At 37.5% G+C, this 19,602-nt stretch overlaps 1 protein-coding gene across 1 annotated transcript in view; it reads right to left on the bottom strand.

The window, feature by feature from the left end:
* The window catches only part of PPP1R12A (protein phosphatase 1, regulatory subunit 12A), a 76,638-nt gene that overhangs the window by 55,726 nt on the left and 1,310 nt on the right, over positions 1-19,602 (bottom strand). The window contains exon 2 of the mRNA XM_009327523.1: positions 3,713-3,831. Coding sequence (XP_009325798.1) covers positions 3,713-3,831 — 119 coding nt within the window. The remainder of the gene's footprint in view (positions 1-3,712; positions 3,832-19,602) is intronic.

Below are 19,602 nucleotides of genomic sequence, written 5' to 3'. Positions count from 1 at the left end.
GAGTCTGAATGCTAAAACAGGATGAGCAAACACTGCAGATCCTTCCTTGTATTAAGCCTGTAATATCACATAGAACTGAATTGTGTTCCATTCTGTAATTTACTTCTGTGAATTTAGTGTCTCCAGAGGCTCCTGTTTTTTGCCCTGTAGTTAGACATGTCCTTAAAATATAATTTGATACCTGTGAAAATTGGGCATAAATATCAATTGATGATCTGTAGGAGGCTGAATAGCTGCACAACTGGAAGGCTCTGTTCGAACTTTTCCTATAAAGACTGAAGGTCTGCAGAAGTAGTAAAAAGGGTGAGCTAACACGGTGATTCTCCTCAGATTTCTACCAGAAACAAACATCAAATGTCATCACTGACACATGTCTGAAATCACAATGAACCTGACTGATCTTTCCAGGCAATCTTTTGCCACCAAACGACTCTGACTGCTGACGCCAATATGTAGGAAGCCATACTCACAGCATTAACTAAGCAACACAAAAATGAAACTATAACAAATGTTGGAATAAATACACGTGAAAAGGTTGCAAGGCAAGAATGCTACAGAAAACGTCTACTTAATTTTCACACTGCATGTTTTACCTACACAGAGGTAAAATTTTTTGGCACCCAGGTTTGTTTATTTTCAAAATAAATTGGCTGATCTTCCACTACCAGTAACACTGAGACAGGGCTGACCTTTCCACAGACCCTACAATTAACCTGCATTATCAAAACTGCGGCACTACTTTATTTTATACAAGGAGCGATGCTAAAGCTAGAGGGATAATTGCATTCAGCCACATGTATAGTCAAAGATGAAACTGTCACAATGCATTAGTGTTAATCCCACATTAACAATCAAGTTCCTATTTTAGAGATATTTACTTCTCTAGCCACAACATACACACAATTAGGCACTTTTCAAGAGATCATGATAATGGCTAAATAATCATTCTGTATATAATATTAACTTTATATGCAAGTTAAAGATGCCATCAAAAGCACATGATTAAAACCTTATTGCTGAGACAACTGCCTCATGATTTAGTAAGTTATACACTACAAGTCCACATCTAGATTCATACTCTTTCTATTCCATTCTCACACACAATCATTAAACATTTCCTATGATTTCGTCCCTGCAGGTAAAAGCCCTTAGTTCTTACACCTTCAGACACAAATTCAGAAGGAGGGATGCTGCATGCCTTCTTCCCCGCTTCTGTGAAATGGAAACTCCCAAGTGGTCTAACAGCAAAACAAGCTAGGTAAAATACATATATATAAATGCATTCATATGTATTTGTGTACATATATATACAAAAAATGAGAATTTATATATATACACATATATAACCATAGGCTTTAGTGCCCTGTTAAGACCAGGAAGGCAGAAATGCTGTCAGGGATGTTCAGAGTGTGGTCACTCTTCAGGACAGCATCCAGTTCCTATTCTCCACAGAGGGAGGTCAAACCACTCCGAAGCACCGCCCTAGCAAGTTTTTTCCTCACCTGACATGGTGCCTCATTCAACCAATATTTTTTTCAAATCATCTGAGAAAGACCAATCTTCTGAAAATCCTTTAGCTAGGCAGCAAGCCAACTGACATAAAAATGTAAGAGGAATGCTTGGAAAATAGGTTTTCCATAATAACTGAAATGTAGTATTTTAGAACAACCTGAATTATCCCTTTAGAAGCTAACAGCTGTAGCGTGGGAACATCTACATTCTTCTCAGACTTATAAAGACAGTACCATAGTTTATTGTAAGCTTTAAATATGAAATACGTAAACCACACTGAAATTCACAGTGAACTGTGGCATTTAGTTTAGGTTGCCAACACTAATTTTACAATTGGGCTGTTCAAAATAGTTAAACTTGCAAAAGAATAAAAATTAGCATGTAATGTTGAATCTCTGCATTGTAAAAATAAGTGTACATAAAAACCCCATATAACAAATAATAATTTTTCTTTAAAAAAAAGCAGTAACATATAAATAAGAGATTTTGGAAAAGAGTTCTTTTCCCAAATAATGTCAATTTTACAAAGAACTACTACAGCCAATTAGTATAGCACATCAGTAAAGTCAAACATTTCAAAAACAACCTTAAAGAGTTTAGGCTGAGGCACATTCCAGAAACAACTCTCTGGCAAAGATTGACAGTACTGTTAGAAAAGAGAACAACAACTGTATTTTTTCCAAACCAATTAAAATAGACAAATGGTAGCACAGACAAAAAAAATATTCGCAGCTATCTAACCTCAAGTTCTTTGTCTGTTAACGATAAGAACTGTTAATCAAAATTCAGTTAACACTACAAAATAATTGAATCAAAGCGTTTGTCAAATCTACAGTCTACTGCTGTATATCAGTTGGTATCTTATTTCTCTGCATATCAACTTTCCCTTCATCCACTTTCTTTTTACCATTTGCTTTGAGCATTAAATGGGTTTAACCATACAAATTACATCAGGGCAAAGCCTGAAGTAATTAACAGTTTACTGCTAAATTATGTAAATCTGTCTTAGAGATATAAATTCAACGCTACAAAAAAATTAACATTTTCAAGGAGGAAGAAGCCTTTTAAGAGGTGGGCAGGGGTCTAGAAGTAATGTGGATGCAGTTCCCTTGCACACCCCCCACAAAGGTTCCATCTCACTCTGAATGTCATCTTCCTTCAATATGTAATATAACTCAGACCACTTCACCCCAGTTCTTCTACTGGGAGTTCTGGGATAGCAGACAACAACAACCGAATATTCTTTCCTCTGTGGAATGGAAAAACCAGAAACTTCCAAAGACCTTTCACTGGAAAACCCACCTGAGGATTGGAACATGGAAAACAGCAGTGTGAGGGGAAAAAAAGCAGGGAAAAACGAATCAATACGCTTTTTCAAAGGCCATCTTCTCTTGCAAAGACACCACTGCCAGTACTGCCCCAGCAATTTTCTAGGAGCAAGGTGCATATATTTAGGGTATACATTTTTAAACGACACTGTCAAAACTTGATACCTATCCATTAACTGTCACATGAATGCTCACCTATATAGTGCTCTCAGAAGAGTACACAAAACCGGGAGGAATTTAAAGGTTCATGATTGGTTCTCAGGCCTAAAACAAGTGCAATCTATGACTCCTTATCCCAAGAAGTAGTTGCAGACATTTGGCATTGTAGAAAGGCATTCAAAAGATCAGAACTAGAGACAAAGGGTGATTTATGGAATATAGTATGGTTGTTTACTCTTGTTTTATTTATTCTAGGCTTTCTTGTAGTCAATGGAAAGAAACAGTTACCCTAGGGCTGGATTCACCTCATCCTAAACCTAACATCCGAGTCACCCTAAAAATGCTTATCTCTCTCCTCTCTAAGGCAGGAATCTCTTTAGACATAGACTAAAGCTGGGATATAGAAGTCTATACCCCAGATGCACTGAATACCATCCACAGTATCTGAATACCACCTAAATTCCATTGAGTTAAGTGAACGCAGGAATCCAGTCAACACCTGGGTTCAATACTTCTGACCTCTTTCTTCACACGAGGCTGGGCTGAGTAAAAACGCCTAGAAGACAGCTTGAGCACTGTATATTGTATTGACAATTCTCTTCAGAAAATAAATTGAGTGACTTTAAAACTCCTAATTTAGCATAAGTTTTCAAAACTATATTTAGTGTCCAATAAACAAAACCACCATATTCAAATTCCATATTCAAAAATACCTTGTCTGTTTACTTCATTCTGAAGCAGCTCTTCCATTGCCTCTTCTTCAGCAATATCTAATGGAGTGTCTCCTTCACTATTTACAGCTCCTACATGTGCTCCTTGACTAATTAAATACCTGCCAATTGAAAAAAACAACCTGTAAGCAACATAGTAAAGCTGACGCAAAAAAACATAGCAGCCACTAGGATATCATATGCAATGGGTATATACATGCACACATACAATTCATAGAAACAACTACAGTAGGTATAAGTAAAAAAACCTCACGACTGCCTACAATCCCTGAATACCCGTACGTCTTTTCACCATAATACACATTAATACAAATAGCACTCTGCTCTTCAGTGTGCCACAAGGAATCCTGACACGTTTAAATACATACTTGTAAGAACTGAAAGAAGAAAATGGTTAGATGATGAACAAAAGCAAACACAAGGCTAACGGGGTCGAACGACCGATTCCCATGAGCTCCTCATATTAGGCCACCCTTCGTAGAACTTCCAAGTTCAGTGGCACATTATGTTTCTATACGTTGCCAGAATGATGACTCCTGGTCTCTGAGGCAGCTTCATAACGTTAATAAAACCAGAATCGCCTCTGCTCCTAAGTATTCATAAGGTCAGCTTTTGGTGGGCAAAGAGGCAAGGGGAGAAAGGAAGCAGGACTTCACACTGTATTTCAACCCCACTAAGCGTTTTCTTACTTAAAGTACTACTGCCTCAGGAGTCAATAATCCAGACTCAGTGGAATTTATTTCTGAATTTCAAATCAAGTCAAATGGATCAATTCCAACAACAAGTCACAAAAGGATTAAGTTATTTCATTGTACTAAACCATAAGGCTATAAAGTTATTGAGAACCTACAGCTTAATATATAGTCTGTTTCTAAGCAGGCAATGAACAATAATTAAAACATCAATACAGATCAGTCTTACACCTTCTGACCATAACATTTCCACTTCCCTAACAAATTCAACAATTTGAGCCACGACAGGACTCAACACAAGCAAAAAATGGCAAACATACTTCCTGCCTTGCAGAGCCTACTTTTCTCAAATATACTTCCCGTATATTTGAGAAAAAAAAAATCAGGAAATACTCAAACCTGAAGAACTAGCTATCCATTTGGTAACAGGTATATGAAATCAAAAGTCCTTTCTTAACCTCACTATTGCAAAATGCCAAATTATGCAGGAGCCAATCACAAAATTAATCCAACACTAATACAAACGCTTTGAAGTATTTCTGCTTAACTACTGCCAACTAACAATAACAGATTCCAGATCTAGGATCATATTTTCCATATCTTTATTCAATAACTCAGCATCAAGCACTGTCATACATTTCTATTTTTTAATTATTTAAATAGCACTTGTTATTAAACCTCTGTAATTACGTCAAGAAGAGGTAAGAACTGACAGATCACAAAATGGAAATGAATTCCCAGAAATGTAACCGTATCTCCTGGGATATGCATCACCAGTTGCCGCCACTAACTTTGATGCTGGTATGCAGTGCCGGTTTTATTCTCTTCCTCCTAAAAAAGTGCTGCTGTGACTCTTATCTCCCTCTCCAGTTTAACTTCTGCAGGAATGAAAAATTAATACAAAGTAACAACATTTCTCAGCAATACCAGTTGTACTGTTTTAACAGTGACACAGCCTTCCAGGTTACAGATCAGATAATTGCTATGCAGGGTATCTGCTAAACAGGCAAAAACAGCAGTGGGGAAACGAACTTTCTTACAAAGTCAAAATGTTGATTCAAACCCAAAGTCAACCACTGGCAAAAATATCTTTATAAAAAATTCCCAAGTCAACACTGATGCTCTTTCAACTTGTTTTTTCTAATATAGACACCAAAAAAGTGATGTTTAAAAAAATCGATTTTTAACTGTTTCCACATAATACCTATAGGGAAAAATTAAGCTACTTTTGTAAGGAAAATACATATCTCATTGAAGTGGTTGTATTAGGTCAACCGGGTCAATAACTTATAGACATGATAAAAGGAGCAATGCATAAGAAAGTGCAGGGAATGAACAAAAAGCTACAGCAGCACTTCAGAAAGTTATTATTTAGATACATGAACAACTTCGTGATCCTTTAAAGTAAGACTCCAAAAATGAAGCTGCTTGAAGACCAAAATCGGATCAGCAGAGCTAGGGGGATTAGCAGGGCTGGAGAAGTAGAGTTATCTGAGTTCCCCTTCGCGTGTGCTTACAGGTCTGTGGCTTTCCTGGGTCAGCAACGGAAGGATGAGTGAACCTGCCCCGAGTTCACAGGATTTAAAGGGATGGGAGAAACAGGAGAAAGATGAAAGGCAGCACGCTCCTCGCCAGGGAAACGAGAACGGTCCTTTTCCAACCTTCCTTCAGCCACTCCAACTAGGCCTCCCCTCTGCTATCCACACCAAAAAATTAATAGTGATCTCTTCAAGTAAATTAATAGTGAAAGAGCAATACTCTGTCTAAACCAAATTATTCAAACTCTTGACTATTTTAAAGACACCTTTTAAGCCTGGTAATGAAATCCAGATTTGTTCTGTTTTCCACATCATTCAGTAACAGATAACCCTGTTCTGAAAAAGCTTATGCATGTGTTTATCTTCATTTACAGCAAAAATAGTTTCAGCAAAGCAATGGCAGGGTTCAGATGGTGCATGAAGTGACCCTGGTGCCTACAGGATCGTAGCTTTAATTAGGAAACCTCGTGCTACCAAGGGAAAAGAGAGCAATCGTTTCAGACATGCAGGTAACTTGATTCTGCATCACATACAGAAAGGAAATGGATTTGGTAAACGAGACCAAGAAAGCGATGCTCTAAGTTTGTAAGGCATAGCTGAGCAGAAGCCGGTACCGGAATAAACCGAAAAATCAGAAGGTTTTGATGTTTTTTTAAAAAATTACTTTCCCAACAAATTGTACTTCAACCTAAATGTTAATTAAAACTTATAGCATGACTTCAAATATGGGTGTATTTGACATTTCAGTTATTCTGATTCCATATACTAAACCCTGGTACCATCTACTAAATCACATGCAAAAGCATATTATTGTGTGTAAGTAGTATGTATGCATATTAAAGAAGTCATCCATGTTTTTAAAAAACCCACAAATAATTGCTTGTATTTTATCTTTATTAAGTAGGTGCTACCTTCATCTTGAAATCTCATCTTTCTAAAGCAAGTAAACATAATATAACTTTCATTTCCTCAGCTGATATTTAATTGATAGTTACATGTATGTGGTGAAAAAGAAATTGGAGCTGTGTAATAAAAAGTCCAGAACCATGCCCTTTGATACCATGTCCAGAAAAAGGTGCTTTTTGCAAACTCGGATGCAGTGGAAAAGTAAAAACATATAGGACTCCCACCGTCACCTACTTCCAAAACCTTTTGGTATAGCACTGAAATTTCTGTCTTTTGTAAGTCACTTGTTACAAAATGGCCATGTTCAACAGACAGCTACAGAAGAATAATTCAGAAAATCCAATGATAATTTATATAACATTCTGGTAGGTGCTCATTCAAAATGCAAATAAATGAGAAGGAAACAGTAGCTTGATCCACACCATGCTTATTTTTGGAGCTAAAGCTTTCAAGTGTTGATATTGAAGCTAAAGGTACCTTGTTTAGATACTCTTGTGGTCTAAGTATAGAGAATTACAAGTATCCCAGGAATACTAGGAAAGATAAGAGCAATAAAATAAAATAACATCATTCCTGATCCTTCTGCCCTGATGTTTCTATGGCAAGCATTACGCAGTCTGGGTAAGACTGGAAGAACAAGTTTGCTTTGTGATACCATTGTTTTATGAAAGCAAAAATACTTCTATTTGAAATTTGTCTTCTAGGAATCACTGCTGTATATTCCTCAATAGCTATTAAAGACTGAAATTAACAACCTTGAAAAAACCATGAAACATTTATTTTCTATAATTATTATGAAACCCAGACTCTCTCCCATCATTTTATGAAAAATACATTTCAATACCTTTCATAAAGGGTTGGGATCTCAGTATCTCTGAGACAATAAATAACAACCCTCTGAGATTCCTGTACAAAAGCCAAACAGTCCACACCAAAACTGGAAGTGGAAGGAACTGGAAGGTAAAAATTTTATCTAGCAACTTGGCCTACACTCTGAATTAAAAATCAAACAAACAAAAAACCCCTTACAGCTGACTTTTGTGTGTGTGTGTGTGAAGTCTATTAACAAAATGCATATAGAGACACAAAGTAAATGGAGAGGAAGACACCTCTCTCTGAAGACAGTTATATCCAAACTTGCGTCTTGTTTCTGAATTTAGGAAGCATTTACTTAAGAATCTGGAAAACACTCAAACTTTGGCTCTACTGAAGTTTGTTAGCTGCAGACAAGATATGCTGCAGATAACAGTTTAATAGTATTTATCTCAGCAACAGAAAGAGTGGCCTATGTTTACATTCGAACCTTGCCTCAGTTCACAATATCTGGAAACAAGTTTGCGAAGTCATTAGGGATATAATTAAGCACTCGCTGAACCTGAAGGTCACCAAAACGGTGGCAAGCACAAGGCAGGGCAGCGAAGTGGCCGCTGAATTGATTCAGTTCATTAAAAATTGCTTACTGAGCTCACTGGAGACTCACTAGGGAAAACAAGAGGTCCCTTCACACTAGCCAGAAGACTGAAGTCAGTCTCTAACTCCTAAAACGTGAGGAGAGGGACCCTCCTAAAAATTCTCTTGCTGAATAGAGGTTCAACGTGTTGTAGATACATTTAAAATAAATGTGTTCAGTGTGGTCTTCCAGGGAAACATGGCTTAATTGCTAGCAGGGGCACCAATCAAGACCACAACTAGTCTCCCAGTAGCTTTTAACTAATTACCAATTTCAGCTAAACCCAGCTGCTTTTTTTTAAATCCATAGATGGTGGAGTACAAATTAATTCCATGAGTGTCTTGACTGAATGATAATAGGGAGCCAAAGACAGAAAAAGTGTCACTGTGTTCATGCAGCTGTGCAAGCCATCATTTGTAGAAACAAATAATGAAAAAAAAAATCTGCCCTACAGTCCACAGGACGTAAAAACAAATTAAAAACTTACACATCTTTGGAATATGTATTTTAATTGCCTTCTTTTAAAATGCCTTTCAGAATTATTTCACTGATTTTTTTGAAATACATAGTATCGATACACTTCTAAAAGTACATCTTTGTAAATCGTTCAAATTAGTAATAAAAAGACATCCATTATAAATCTGGCCAAACAATTAGACCTTCAAGAGACATTTAACAAATAAAAAAAATATACAATTTTAACACTGCTGTTTCCAATTTTATTTTTTTAAAGTTGAAGTACACTAAAACTGTAACACTGATCCTTTTCAGACCTATTGGTTTGAGTGTCTGGGAATATTTCTTTAAATATTTTCTCACTGCAGAAGAGTTGCACTTCACATATAAATTCTTAACAATGTTGTTGTTAACTCAGACAGAAGTAGAAATGCTACCTCAAGCTCCCTAGCTCTTCTCAAAAGTGGTTTTGGTTTTGGTCTGGTTTTGTTTTGTTTTTTTTTAAATTTGCAGCAAAAATAATACTTAAAGGCCAGGCAAGCAAAGGTATACCTATCTGCAATTACAACATCTCAAGAGATAAAATTACAGCTTCTATATGATTCTTGAATTTTTAGGGTGCACTTCTCAAAATAACACATTAAAGAAAGGCCTGGCCTTTTTCTTTAAAAATCTTAAATAACACAAACTTGAAGCAAATAGAAGAGCATTAGAATAACATTGTCCTAAATTCTGTTGTGGTACATAGTACGCATATGCCCTTTGTCAGTGGGCAAGTTTCAAGGAAAACGTACAGTCGGTTGAATACAAGTGAACAGCCAGTACCCAGCTGCCCCTCAAATACTCTCTCATGCACCCTCACACTGCCACGCTCATTTTTAAACACATTTTCAAAACCCATATAAATGTAATGATAAGAAGGTCACAATTACGCTATTTTTGAAACATATATTTCAATGCTTGTAAGCATTTGGTGGAGAGCGTTAAAATGTGTGCAACACAGGGCAGGTGGCTGGCAAGTCTCAGAAGGCAGGGAGGAGCCCTGCTTGCTCGGGCAGGCAGCACCCTGTACAGCACCCTGCTCTGCACAACGGGGCATCTCCCCGCCGTCTTTAGCGACAACCTGCAGATAATTTCCCTTGTCCTCCTTTCTCCACAGCTGAGATACTCCTGCAGTGGTCTTTTCTCCTGAATCTATGATTTACAGACGAAAATGAAGGCTCCATGTTCAATACTAGAACCAAAACTGTACAAATTCAATTGGGCCAAGAATACTTTCTCCTGCATGATTTTAAGACCGATGTAGAATAAATCAAATGACTTGAAAAACAATTAAGTCAAACTCATATGGATGTCTTATTAAGTCACGCTGCAAAATGCCATCCCACGCTGTCAGTCGCTGCTGTGCTTCAACCTTCTGCCTCTAAACATTTAGAACCGAATAGAGATTGACATAAGACGACAAGCTTCTGTGATGGCATTTAAATTAAAACCAAATCATGATAAAACTCAGGCACTTTTAAGGTTACGTTTCTTTGCAAATTCCAGAATATTCTCACTCACATCTTTCTCTCTTGGAAAAAAAAATGCTGCAGCACTTTCTAAATAGGAATGATCCCATTATGAGCAGTATCATCAGCCAGCAGCTACACAAAACACCAAGTTAAATAAGGCCAATTAGGATTATTTGGCAAAACTAGATAATTATTTCTCCTGAAATACATGAGGGATGATTTTAAGACAGCTGATATCAACAAGATATCTGAGGTGAATTTATGATTTCCTCTTGCAGAACACAAGAGCTGAGAATTTCAGATAGCTAGAGATGTTAAAAAAAAAATATATATTTGAGAAACAAATGGCCAAATGATTTTAAGCAAATGGGAAGGGACATTCCTTTTCAATCTTCACCAGCCTAATCCAGATTTCGGCCTATGTGTTTTTCTAAATTATGGAACAGTTTGAAAAGACTTTTTTATATCCTTCAATATGCAAGAGCTCCTCCAGATAGCAGCAAATCCAGCTTCTGATTCTCCCTCGTGAAGCTGTTACGGAAGGCATCTTGGACAGACACACATCTTTGCTTCAAAATTGTCAAATACTCCCAAAGCTATCAAAGTAGTATGCCACAGAGATGAGAAAAAAATATTCCCCCTATGCAAACAGCACTTTCTATCAATTCTAAATACTGTACCTATATGAAAAACATATTTATGTTAGTGAAGCCAACACTCCACAATGTACCAACACACCACTGAGCTCTGCACATAGCTGGCTGTCCCTAGCCTCTACTAGAGGCTCCACTCCTCAACTTGCAGGCCCAAAGAAGCACAGTAACTAGAATCACATCTGTTTTCCTTCTTGGTATGCAGGAGCATAGAAGAAACAGTGTAGATAACAGTATCTGGTTAGCCTTAGTCCTCCTGTGTTCCAAGAAACCTCTGAAAAAAGCCAGCAATAAGCTCTAGAAATATTTGCACGTAGGCAGCCACCTAAACATTAACGGTGCAAAGATGGAACAGGAAAAATTCCTACTTGCAGCATATGAAAAGCAACTAAGCCTTCATATTTTACCGTATCCATATAGAGGAAAGACATATGAGAGGTGGCAGAGCAATGTTTAGGTGAAAGTAAACAGTGACTGAGAAGAGGAAAGTAGGAAATGTGAAGAAAGCTATATAGGGAAACATATGCTATAACCTATTAGAAAAAGAAAAAGAAAAAGAAAAAGAAAAAGAAAAAGAAAAAGAAAAAGAAAAAGAAAAAGAAAAAGAAAAAGAAAAAGAAAAAGAAAAAGAAAAAGAAAAAGAAAAAGAAAAAGAAAAAGAAAGAAAAAAGAAAAAAGAAAAAAGAAAAAAGAAAAAAGAAAAAAGAAAAAAGAAAAAAGAAAAAAGAAAAAAGAAATAAAGCGAAACAAAAAGTATATTTAAAGTGCATATCAAATGTTAATTTCACTATGCACTTTGTGAACAAGTGTTTCTCTCCTTTACTTTGAAGTCTGCACTCTATAGTGCAAAAATGAAGGTTGAGTTTGAAAAATACCTTGTTGCAGCTGCAGAAGAGTACACACAGTACATACAGTAACTCTAGCTCACAACACCCTCTGTGCTCAGGATGCTTTCCTGTAGCAAGTCTCCCAGCATTTGTGGTGATTTATGGAAGTGTCAGCAAGATGAATACTTGGGATTGAGTTATACTGGCTGAAAATAAGAGGTAACAACAGCATGGAGGCAGAAAAGGACGAGGAAGAAGGAAAACCATGCTGCTGCCCACCTTCCTCAGCTAATTCCTCACCAACAAGATGTGACCACACCACTAGCTCACCGTCCCTCCTGCCTTGTGCCAAGAGTAGCATTGCTATATTTGGTTATAGTAGCACCACAAATTCTGATTTTTAACTGCTGCTTTCTATTTCCGTGGAAGTTATGAGTACGGTGGACCTAACTTAACATGCTTATTTTCCTCCAACAGCCACATGTTGGCATTTATATCAGAAAAATTTAAGCCAAGCTCAATTCTTTTACTGTGCTTAAACAGATATTAGCGTAGACATAATCACTACGTCACAGAACTCATCTTGTTTATAATTGTATTATGCCATAATATAGTGACCAAATCTCTCTATGAAGCAACGTTACTATCACAGTGCAGCTTTTAGCATCACCCAGTAGTACTGAACTTGGTCTGACCCCTTGTTAGGTATCAGCAATCTGCAACTCATAGCAGTTGTTTACCTGTCCAGTCCACTTTGAACTTCCTTGAAAACACACTTCTTTCAAAAGAAACTCTCACTCCTTATTCAAATTTGATAAGCAGTACCTCATCTGTAATCAAGAGGTTTCAAGTAATTCCCTTTTTATACTTTTTTCTTGTCATACCTGTTGTTCATAAATAAACCCTACATTTTTGTGTCTTAGTATCTGAATTGTATCCAAATAACTCACTCTCATCAATGCACAGCAGCCTTATGTCTCTAGAGATACCACACTATATTTACACTGATTTCAGAAGAATTCAAGCAGCTTTTATCCTGCCTCAGTCAGGGATAAGACTAGAAAAATACACACAGATTAAGGTCATTTGCACTGAAATGACGTAGTTTGGGATATCCAACAAAAGACACAGCTGTAAGAAAGGATAAGTAGGTCATAAGTTGCTTTAGTGTCATTAGAAAGTCTACTGTATGTGGCAGAATAGGGTCAAACTCACAATAGAGAAAAACACTCAAGTAAAAGCTGAAAGAAAATAAAAACTGGGATGCACAGAAGCGACAGTCTACACCACACCCATGTTTTCTCCTAGAAAACAACACTCAAAACCAACTTTACTGTGAATTAAATTATTTTTATATCGGATAACTGAATAAATACTAATTCCACGGATTCAGCAGTCTAAGAAGAATCTATCGGTGCCTCTCTCTAAAACAGCAATTTTGACTTAGTTGATGAGGCCTTAACAAGTGACAGTATGCCATACTTACCAAACACTTGCTCAATTCAAAACCTGGTGGCTCATGTATCTAGAGCTGCTCTCCCATGTTCCAGTCATACCTAGATCAGTAGCAACGGGCAGTTACAAGCCATCATCCAGGGAGGACCTGATGTGTTACATTTCTTGGGAGTCTACCCGAGCTCTCAGGCTTCCATATGTATCACTCTTCCATATGTCTTCTCTTCCATATGTATCACATTCAACTTCAGAATTCATAGGTAAGATATCTACTCTAAATTGTTCTCAGGATACCAATAAAACCAATGCTTGGTGATAAACAAGATCTTTCCTGTGCACATCACTTCTGAAAGCAGGATGTTTTTTCTAGACATGAGCTGCACTTTCAAATTCTTTTTCAGCCAAAAATTAGAGTGCTCTGAGCTTTACGTTGGGCATCAGTCCCTTGACTTTTCATTAAATCCAATGAACTGCTAAAGCATATTAAAAGAAAAAAGATATCTCCCACTAAATCATATGTCCCTGAAGAAGATATCTGTGAACTTAAAGGTCTAGTAGATTTACCTTTAGAAGAACAGAAACGCAATACACTTACTAACAAATATTTAGGGTCTCAAGTGGAGTCGCACACAGTAATCCAATCTGAAGGTGGCAGCTATAGCGCACACACTGTCTTTGTGCATCCTAGAGTGACCAGGTCTCCTAGAGTCCCTCAGTTGAACAAACAGGTATCAAATCAGTTAGGTCCTATAATTTCCTCTAACCCATCAACCATATCTTACTGTGTATTTCTGCCAGCTCGTTTTTATCCAATCAGATCACAGACACAGAGTAGAAAAGATTAAACTCTACCACGTAATGACATGATTTTAAAAAGGGAATTTCACCATCAACCTAAACAATTTAATTAGTGTTTCATTATTCTTAGAATGTACATACATGCAGCAAAAACATGTTGAAAATAGTACACTGCCACAGTACATCTTCATAAAAAGAAAATGTCAACTGATACCAGCTCACTGATTTTCTCCAAGTTTCCCCATTATTTTCTCTAATGGAATTTAACTTTATCCTTGCAGATATCTAATACAAGTTTGGAGGAGGAGGAACTTTTATATTGCTGATAAAGAACAAGCATCGCCCTTTGATTTGGGGTGAGGGAAGAGACTACCATACTAGGATATTTTCTCTCCCATTAACGTTTTTTCCCAATTTGTTCTTCCAGAAAGAAACAAGGCAGCAAATAGAAATGAACAAACTGAAACAATCTTCCAAAGCCTGCAGTGACCTTTTCACAGCTCTCAAAACAAACATTTTATCTTTACCAGTGTCAACTTGTAAGAAGTCAGTCATTCTTCTAGAAGAGCTGTTCTTCTTTGGCTGGGAATAAATCTTCTTTCCCTGCTTTTATTTTGTCACGTAGCTTGTTTTATAACACATCCTTCTGAAGTCCTCTTCTCATTTTCTGAGTGGGTTGTATCAAGTTTCATCTTTGGTCCTTTTTCCTTCTAATTCTACTCCTCCAGTTAACATTTCCTTGTGTCATTTAAAGTAACATCTTGAATCCTCTCAAAAACGTTCATTCACATTGTGGCATCTCTATCAGTTTGCATAATCAGTTTGCATGTGGTTTACATCAGACTACCAAGCTCATCTTGTCATTCACCAATCCAAACTTCTGATTATCCTCCGAAGATCCATTTCTGAATGTATCACTAACAACATCACTTCATACTCAGTTAGTTAAAACCATAATTGGGAACAAAGCTAAAGGCGATGGGAGCCATCCCTGATGTTTTTATCAGTCTGCTTTGCCTCAATAACGCCTTGCTCTTCTAGGATTATAATGGGTTATGGCAAAAGAGTTTAGATTAAAAACATTCCAGTAAGTAATAGCTCCAGATTATCAAGTTATTACAACTTGGAGAGAAATGGATTGGAAACAACTGCTTTGAAATAGATTTTGTGGCACCACCACCCTCAGATATCGCAGAAGAACATTCAACAGTACCAGCTGGTTCAGGAGATGAAGGAGAGGACTCCACCTCAGCACCGGCAGCTCTCCACAGCCAGGCTTCTGATCAGAGGTACAAGCTATGTCTGAAAGGCAGCCCAGACTTTTTTTTTTTCTTTTATACCCACATATCTATGCCAACTGCTGCTGGCAAGCCAGAGCAGCTCACTGATCCAAAAGAGAATAAACCCTCCAAACCCCCGGAAGGCTAGTCTTATGCTAATAGTTCCCACATTGCTGTGTGATCATTAGATAATGCAAGAGAGGGGGCAAGAGCCTGTGGAGGAGGGAAAACCAAGGAGAGAAGGGAACGACTGCCTATTTCTTGCAGTAGTCTCAAGTTAGATCACATTAAGCTTATTATGAAACTGCACTGAATTCCATTTACTAACTGTTGCCAGACGAGCACTGGTCCAGTCCTTGTACCGCGGGCAGGAATCACTACCACCCAGCACCCGCAGCACTCCCCGGAAGGCAATTAGCGCTGTAAGTAAACCACCTATCACTGAACTTCTATGTATTCAACTACAGGTTTGCAGGACTGTCTCTCACTCCTCCGTATACCAGACAATGATCACTCATTTAGTCTTAATGGACTGTTACTAAAATAGAGAGATCCTGGGACAATGGCTTGCTGAGGCTTCAGCAAACTAGTTTGGCTGGGTTCACTTTCAGGTGTCTGGAGTCTGGAAAAACAGATGGGCGTCAGCAGCAAGGCAGTGGTTACACACAAGCCTTTTAAAGTCTGCTTTAAATATTACGGAAAGAGGGGACACAACATAAGAAACTGGGCAAGAAGGAAAGCGGGTAACCTGGGTCTTAAAGCAGCGGAGTTGGTCAAGCTGTTATTCTCTTCCTAAATGAACTGAGTGAGGAGGCTCTGAACTTCAGAAGTTATTCTCTTTCTTACTGTAATCATATGCTTCAGTCTTTAAAACTTGGAAACATTTGCGAAACTGTTACTCAGATGTAGTACCCACTGCATGAAGGTATACAAACCCTATTCTGCCCTCAGGAGACATCTCCCCCCCACCCCGCCTCATTTTTTTTGCACAAAAGTGTAACTGTCACTGACTTCTAATTTATTTTTGAAAAATGCTTTTCTTACACTTGCTGGAAGATGCACCTTCTTTCATTCTGGGGAAAATGAAAAAGCATTCATATTTAAGTAGTAAAACTGTACTGTAGCCTCTAAATACTTGCAAACAAGCTTCAAAATACATCAACTACGCACTCACAAGTACGCATGGTACAAAGCCCGCAAGAAAATACTTTTTTAACACAAACTTTAATTCTTGAACAGAAAAGAAATTTCTACCATTTCAGATTTATTTTACATTAATCTGGTACAATACAAAGCAGAGAGAAATAAAAAAGTATTTTAAAATTCTGTTTCTTAAATGCCACTTTGCACTATTTTTCTTCCTCTATTACATTTTTTGCATTCTAAAAAGAAATTTGTTTATTCCCTGATACTGAAATAATAGACAAGCTTTTAAACTGCAGAAGAGATCAGATAAAAAAAAAATCATTATATACATCCAAATAGTTTTACAAGAGTTTTACAAAGGTTAATTTAAGGGTCCTACCCATTAAATACCACCTTGAAGAATATACACAAAATTTCTGTTGAAGTCCTTCTGCATTAAAGTTTGTTTCCACATAACTATAATTTTTCAAAGCATTTGTTGCTGCCTTTTAATTTGTACTAACACACTGGAGAAAAAAAGGCTCCTTTGTGCAAAGGTTTCTGTATACGAAAAAAATGGAAAAGAATAGAAAAAGAGAACATGCTATACAAAATCCTGTTTTGGCAATTTTGAAGAATTTTAATTTAAAGCATGTTCATATTACAACTACTTGTAAGCTAATTCACATGATCATAAACTAACTTAAGTAGGCAATTCTAAAATTAAACTATTCAAAGAATTCCCAGTAAGCTGAAGCACTCCCAGCATTTACAGATCTCAGAAACAACAACGGAAACAAAAGGAGCAGTTGCCCTCCACGGCAGAGTTTTTGCTTTTACAGCACAACTCTCCACCTGCAACCAGCTGACACTTTATTTCACACTAAACTATGTTCTCTTGCTGTATTTCACCTGAAGTGGGCTTCTACAAGACTAACATAAACCCCAACGAGTGGGGGCGATGCCACAAATTCACTCAGCCCATTAGTAATTAGCATGGGACCAGCACCAAAACGTGGCTGAAGTGGTGACTCCCTGAGACATCCAGAGTTTTTTCGGAAAAGCTCCCTACCACCTACATAATCCTGCACTTCTCCCAGATCTCCAGCACATGGGTGCACTCACTCAGGAACATCTGAGTAGCAGCAGGTGCTACTCAAGAAGAATGTGTACATTATAGAGCAAGGAAAAGAGAGAGAGCGAATGAATCAGGTGTTCAGTGAAAGCACGGAGAGATAGGAAGGTTCCTGCATTGATCAAACAGGCAGGCACCATTCTGTATTTATCCGGAGTGACTCCCAGTCATTCCTATTTACTGTACATAATAGGAAATGGGTGTTAGTAGCAAATGGATGGAACACATAGAAAGAACAGCTGAACTGTGAGATTGTGTACTGATCCAATTATAAAAGCAGACTGAACAGAAACCTTTCTCACTCTGTAAGAAAGTACATCAACCACACCAAATATAATCCTATGAAAGTCAAATGAGCATCAGAAGAAAAACTATGATCACGTTTATACTATAAAGGTTTGTAATGATTAAACATTTTTTTTTATTTTGAAAGCAGAACCAAGGTTTCACATCCTATTAACAGATCTGCAAACTCCAACACACCCCATCTCAGTCATATTTCATAGACTCTAACCCTAGTGATGAATTATGCAAGAGTTATCATGCAACGTTAACAGAACTTCTGCTTTCTTTCCCCTTCTTTTAAGCCTAGAAAGCGATGTACATGAAGAATGTTACGGTTGAAAGGTGAACATAGTCAACATTACAGAGGACATACGTAGTGCTAGAAAGTCCCTAAATTACATTCTAAACATAGAAATGCATTTCATAACAGAAAAATATCTCCATCTCCTAGCTCTGTTGCTTTCTTAGACATAATTTTAGATTTTGAGACATGAAAACCTGAAATAATGAAAGTATGCTATCATGCCACATTTTTCTTATGCGTTGTGAAAATATAAGCATTGTAAACAAAATCAATATATTAACTAAATTTGCATATTTGGAGGATTTTACAGATTGTGCTATTTCAAGAGAAATAAATTCCAGCTATTTACAGCTGAAGGAAGCCCTAAGACGACTTAAGATGGCAGCAGAGGAAGCAGAAATAGATTGCTGAGGCTCCAATTTGAGAAGCTCTAAAAAGCTGTGCAACAGGCAGTTCCACAGGAGGAGGAGGAGAAAGGGAAGCACAGGTCAGACTCTCCCCAGCTCTTCATTAACAAAGTTAGGAAACACCAGAACCCATTCCCTAACTCTCTTGCCTCTTGCATGTTGCAAGAAAATAGGAAATGAATAGATGATGTTCTGTACAAAAATGCTAGTCCGTATCATATAGGACAGAAAGATGACAAGCTATTAGTTGTAATCTTTTCAGAACTATATACATAAGCTCCATAATTTACCCAAATTGAAAGCTCCCTTCCATGAACCAGAAAATTTAGTGCTAAAAATGAAACATAGCAGATTCAGCCACAGACACACACAAACACTCATGCTTCCCAAAAAAGATGCATTCTCACTAAAGCAGATGCTGGACCCAGTGTGTACTATGGGCCAAATAAAAATTAAATTTCTAACCTCTGGTAATTCATTGTATCATCCTTCCATCTTCCCCCAGTTCTGCCTCAGCTGCCAATTCTGCTGTCAGTTTTGTAAATTGTTTGAAGCTGAGCTCCTGGAGAAGCAGTCTGAAGAAAATCTAAACTCTATGGGCCTCATCAGATATAAATATTGCTCCATTCAGGTCAGGTTACCCTTCTCAGCTATATGGGGAAATTTGTTTCAACAGCTTATCTTCAAAACTCCTTGCACCTTAGAAACCCTGTTCTTCCAACAGCTTAGATGTCCCACATCCCACAGGATTCTACTCCAATAGTCTCATTTCTTTAAAGGGTAGCTATAGAAAATATGCAGACAGGTCCTGTCCCAGTTTGAGAATAAGAAACAGATGACAGTCTTCAGCTGTATTATAGATTTCAGATACACAAGTCAATAGTGAAAAACTGTCTTGTGGACAAGGGACATCGCTCTCTCTTCCCTGAACATCTGCCTACATTAGGCTGCAATGCCAAACCAAGAACATTTATACAACTTTTTCCTATTGTGGAAAACAGGCAGGTGTTTTACCTCCACTAAACTGAAGAAAGGCTTATTATCTCA

The sequence above is a fragment of the Pygoscelis adeliae genome, unplaced genomic scaffold, assembly GCF_000699105.1.
Source record: "Pygoscelis adeliae isolate BGI_AS28 unplaced genomic scaffold, ASM69910v1 Scaffold113, whole genome shotgun sequence".
In the NCBI taxonomy this organism is placed as follows: Eukaryota; Metazoa; Chordata; class Aves; order Sphenisciformes; family Spheniscidae; genus Pygoscelis; species Pygoscelis adeliae.
Note: the sequence above shows the minus strand (reverse complement) of the source record. Positions and strands in the feature narration are given on the sequence as shown.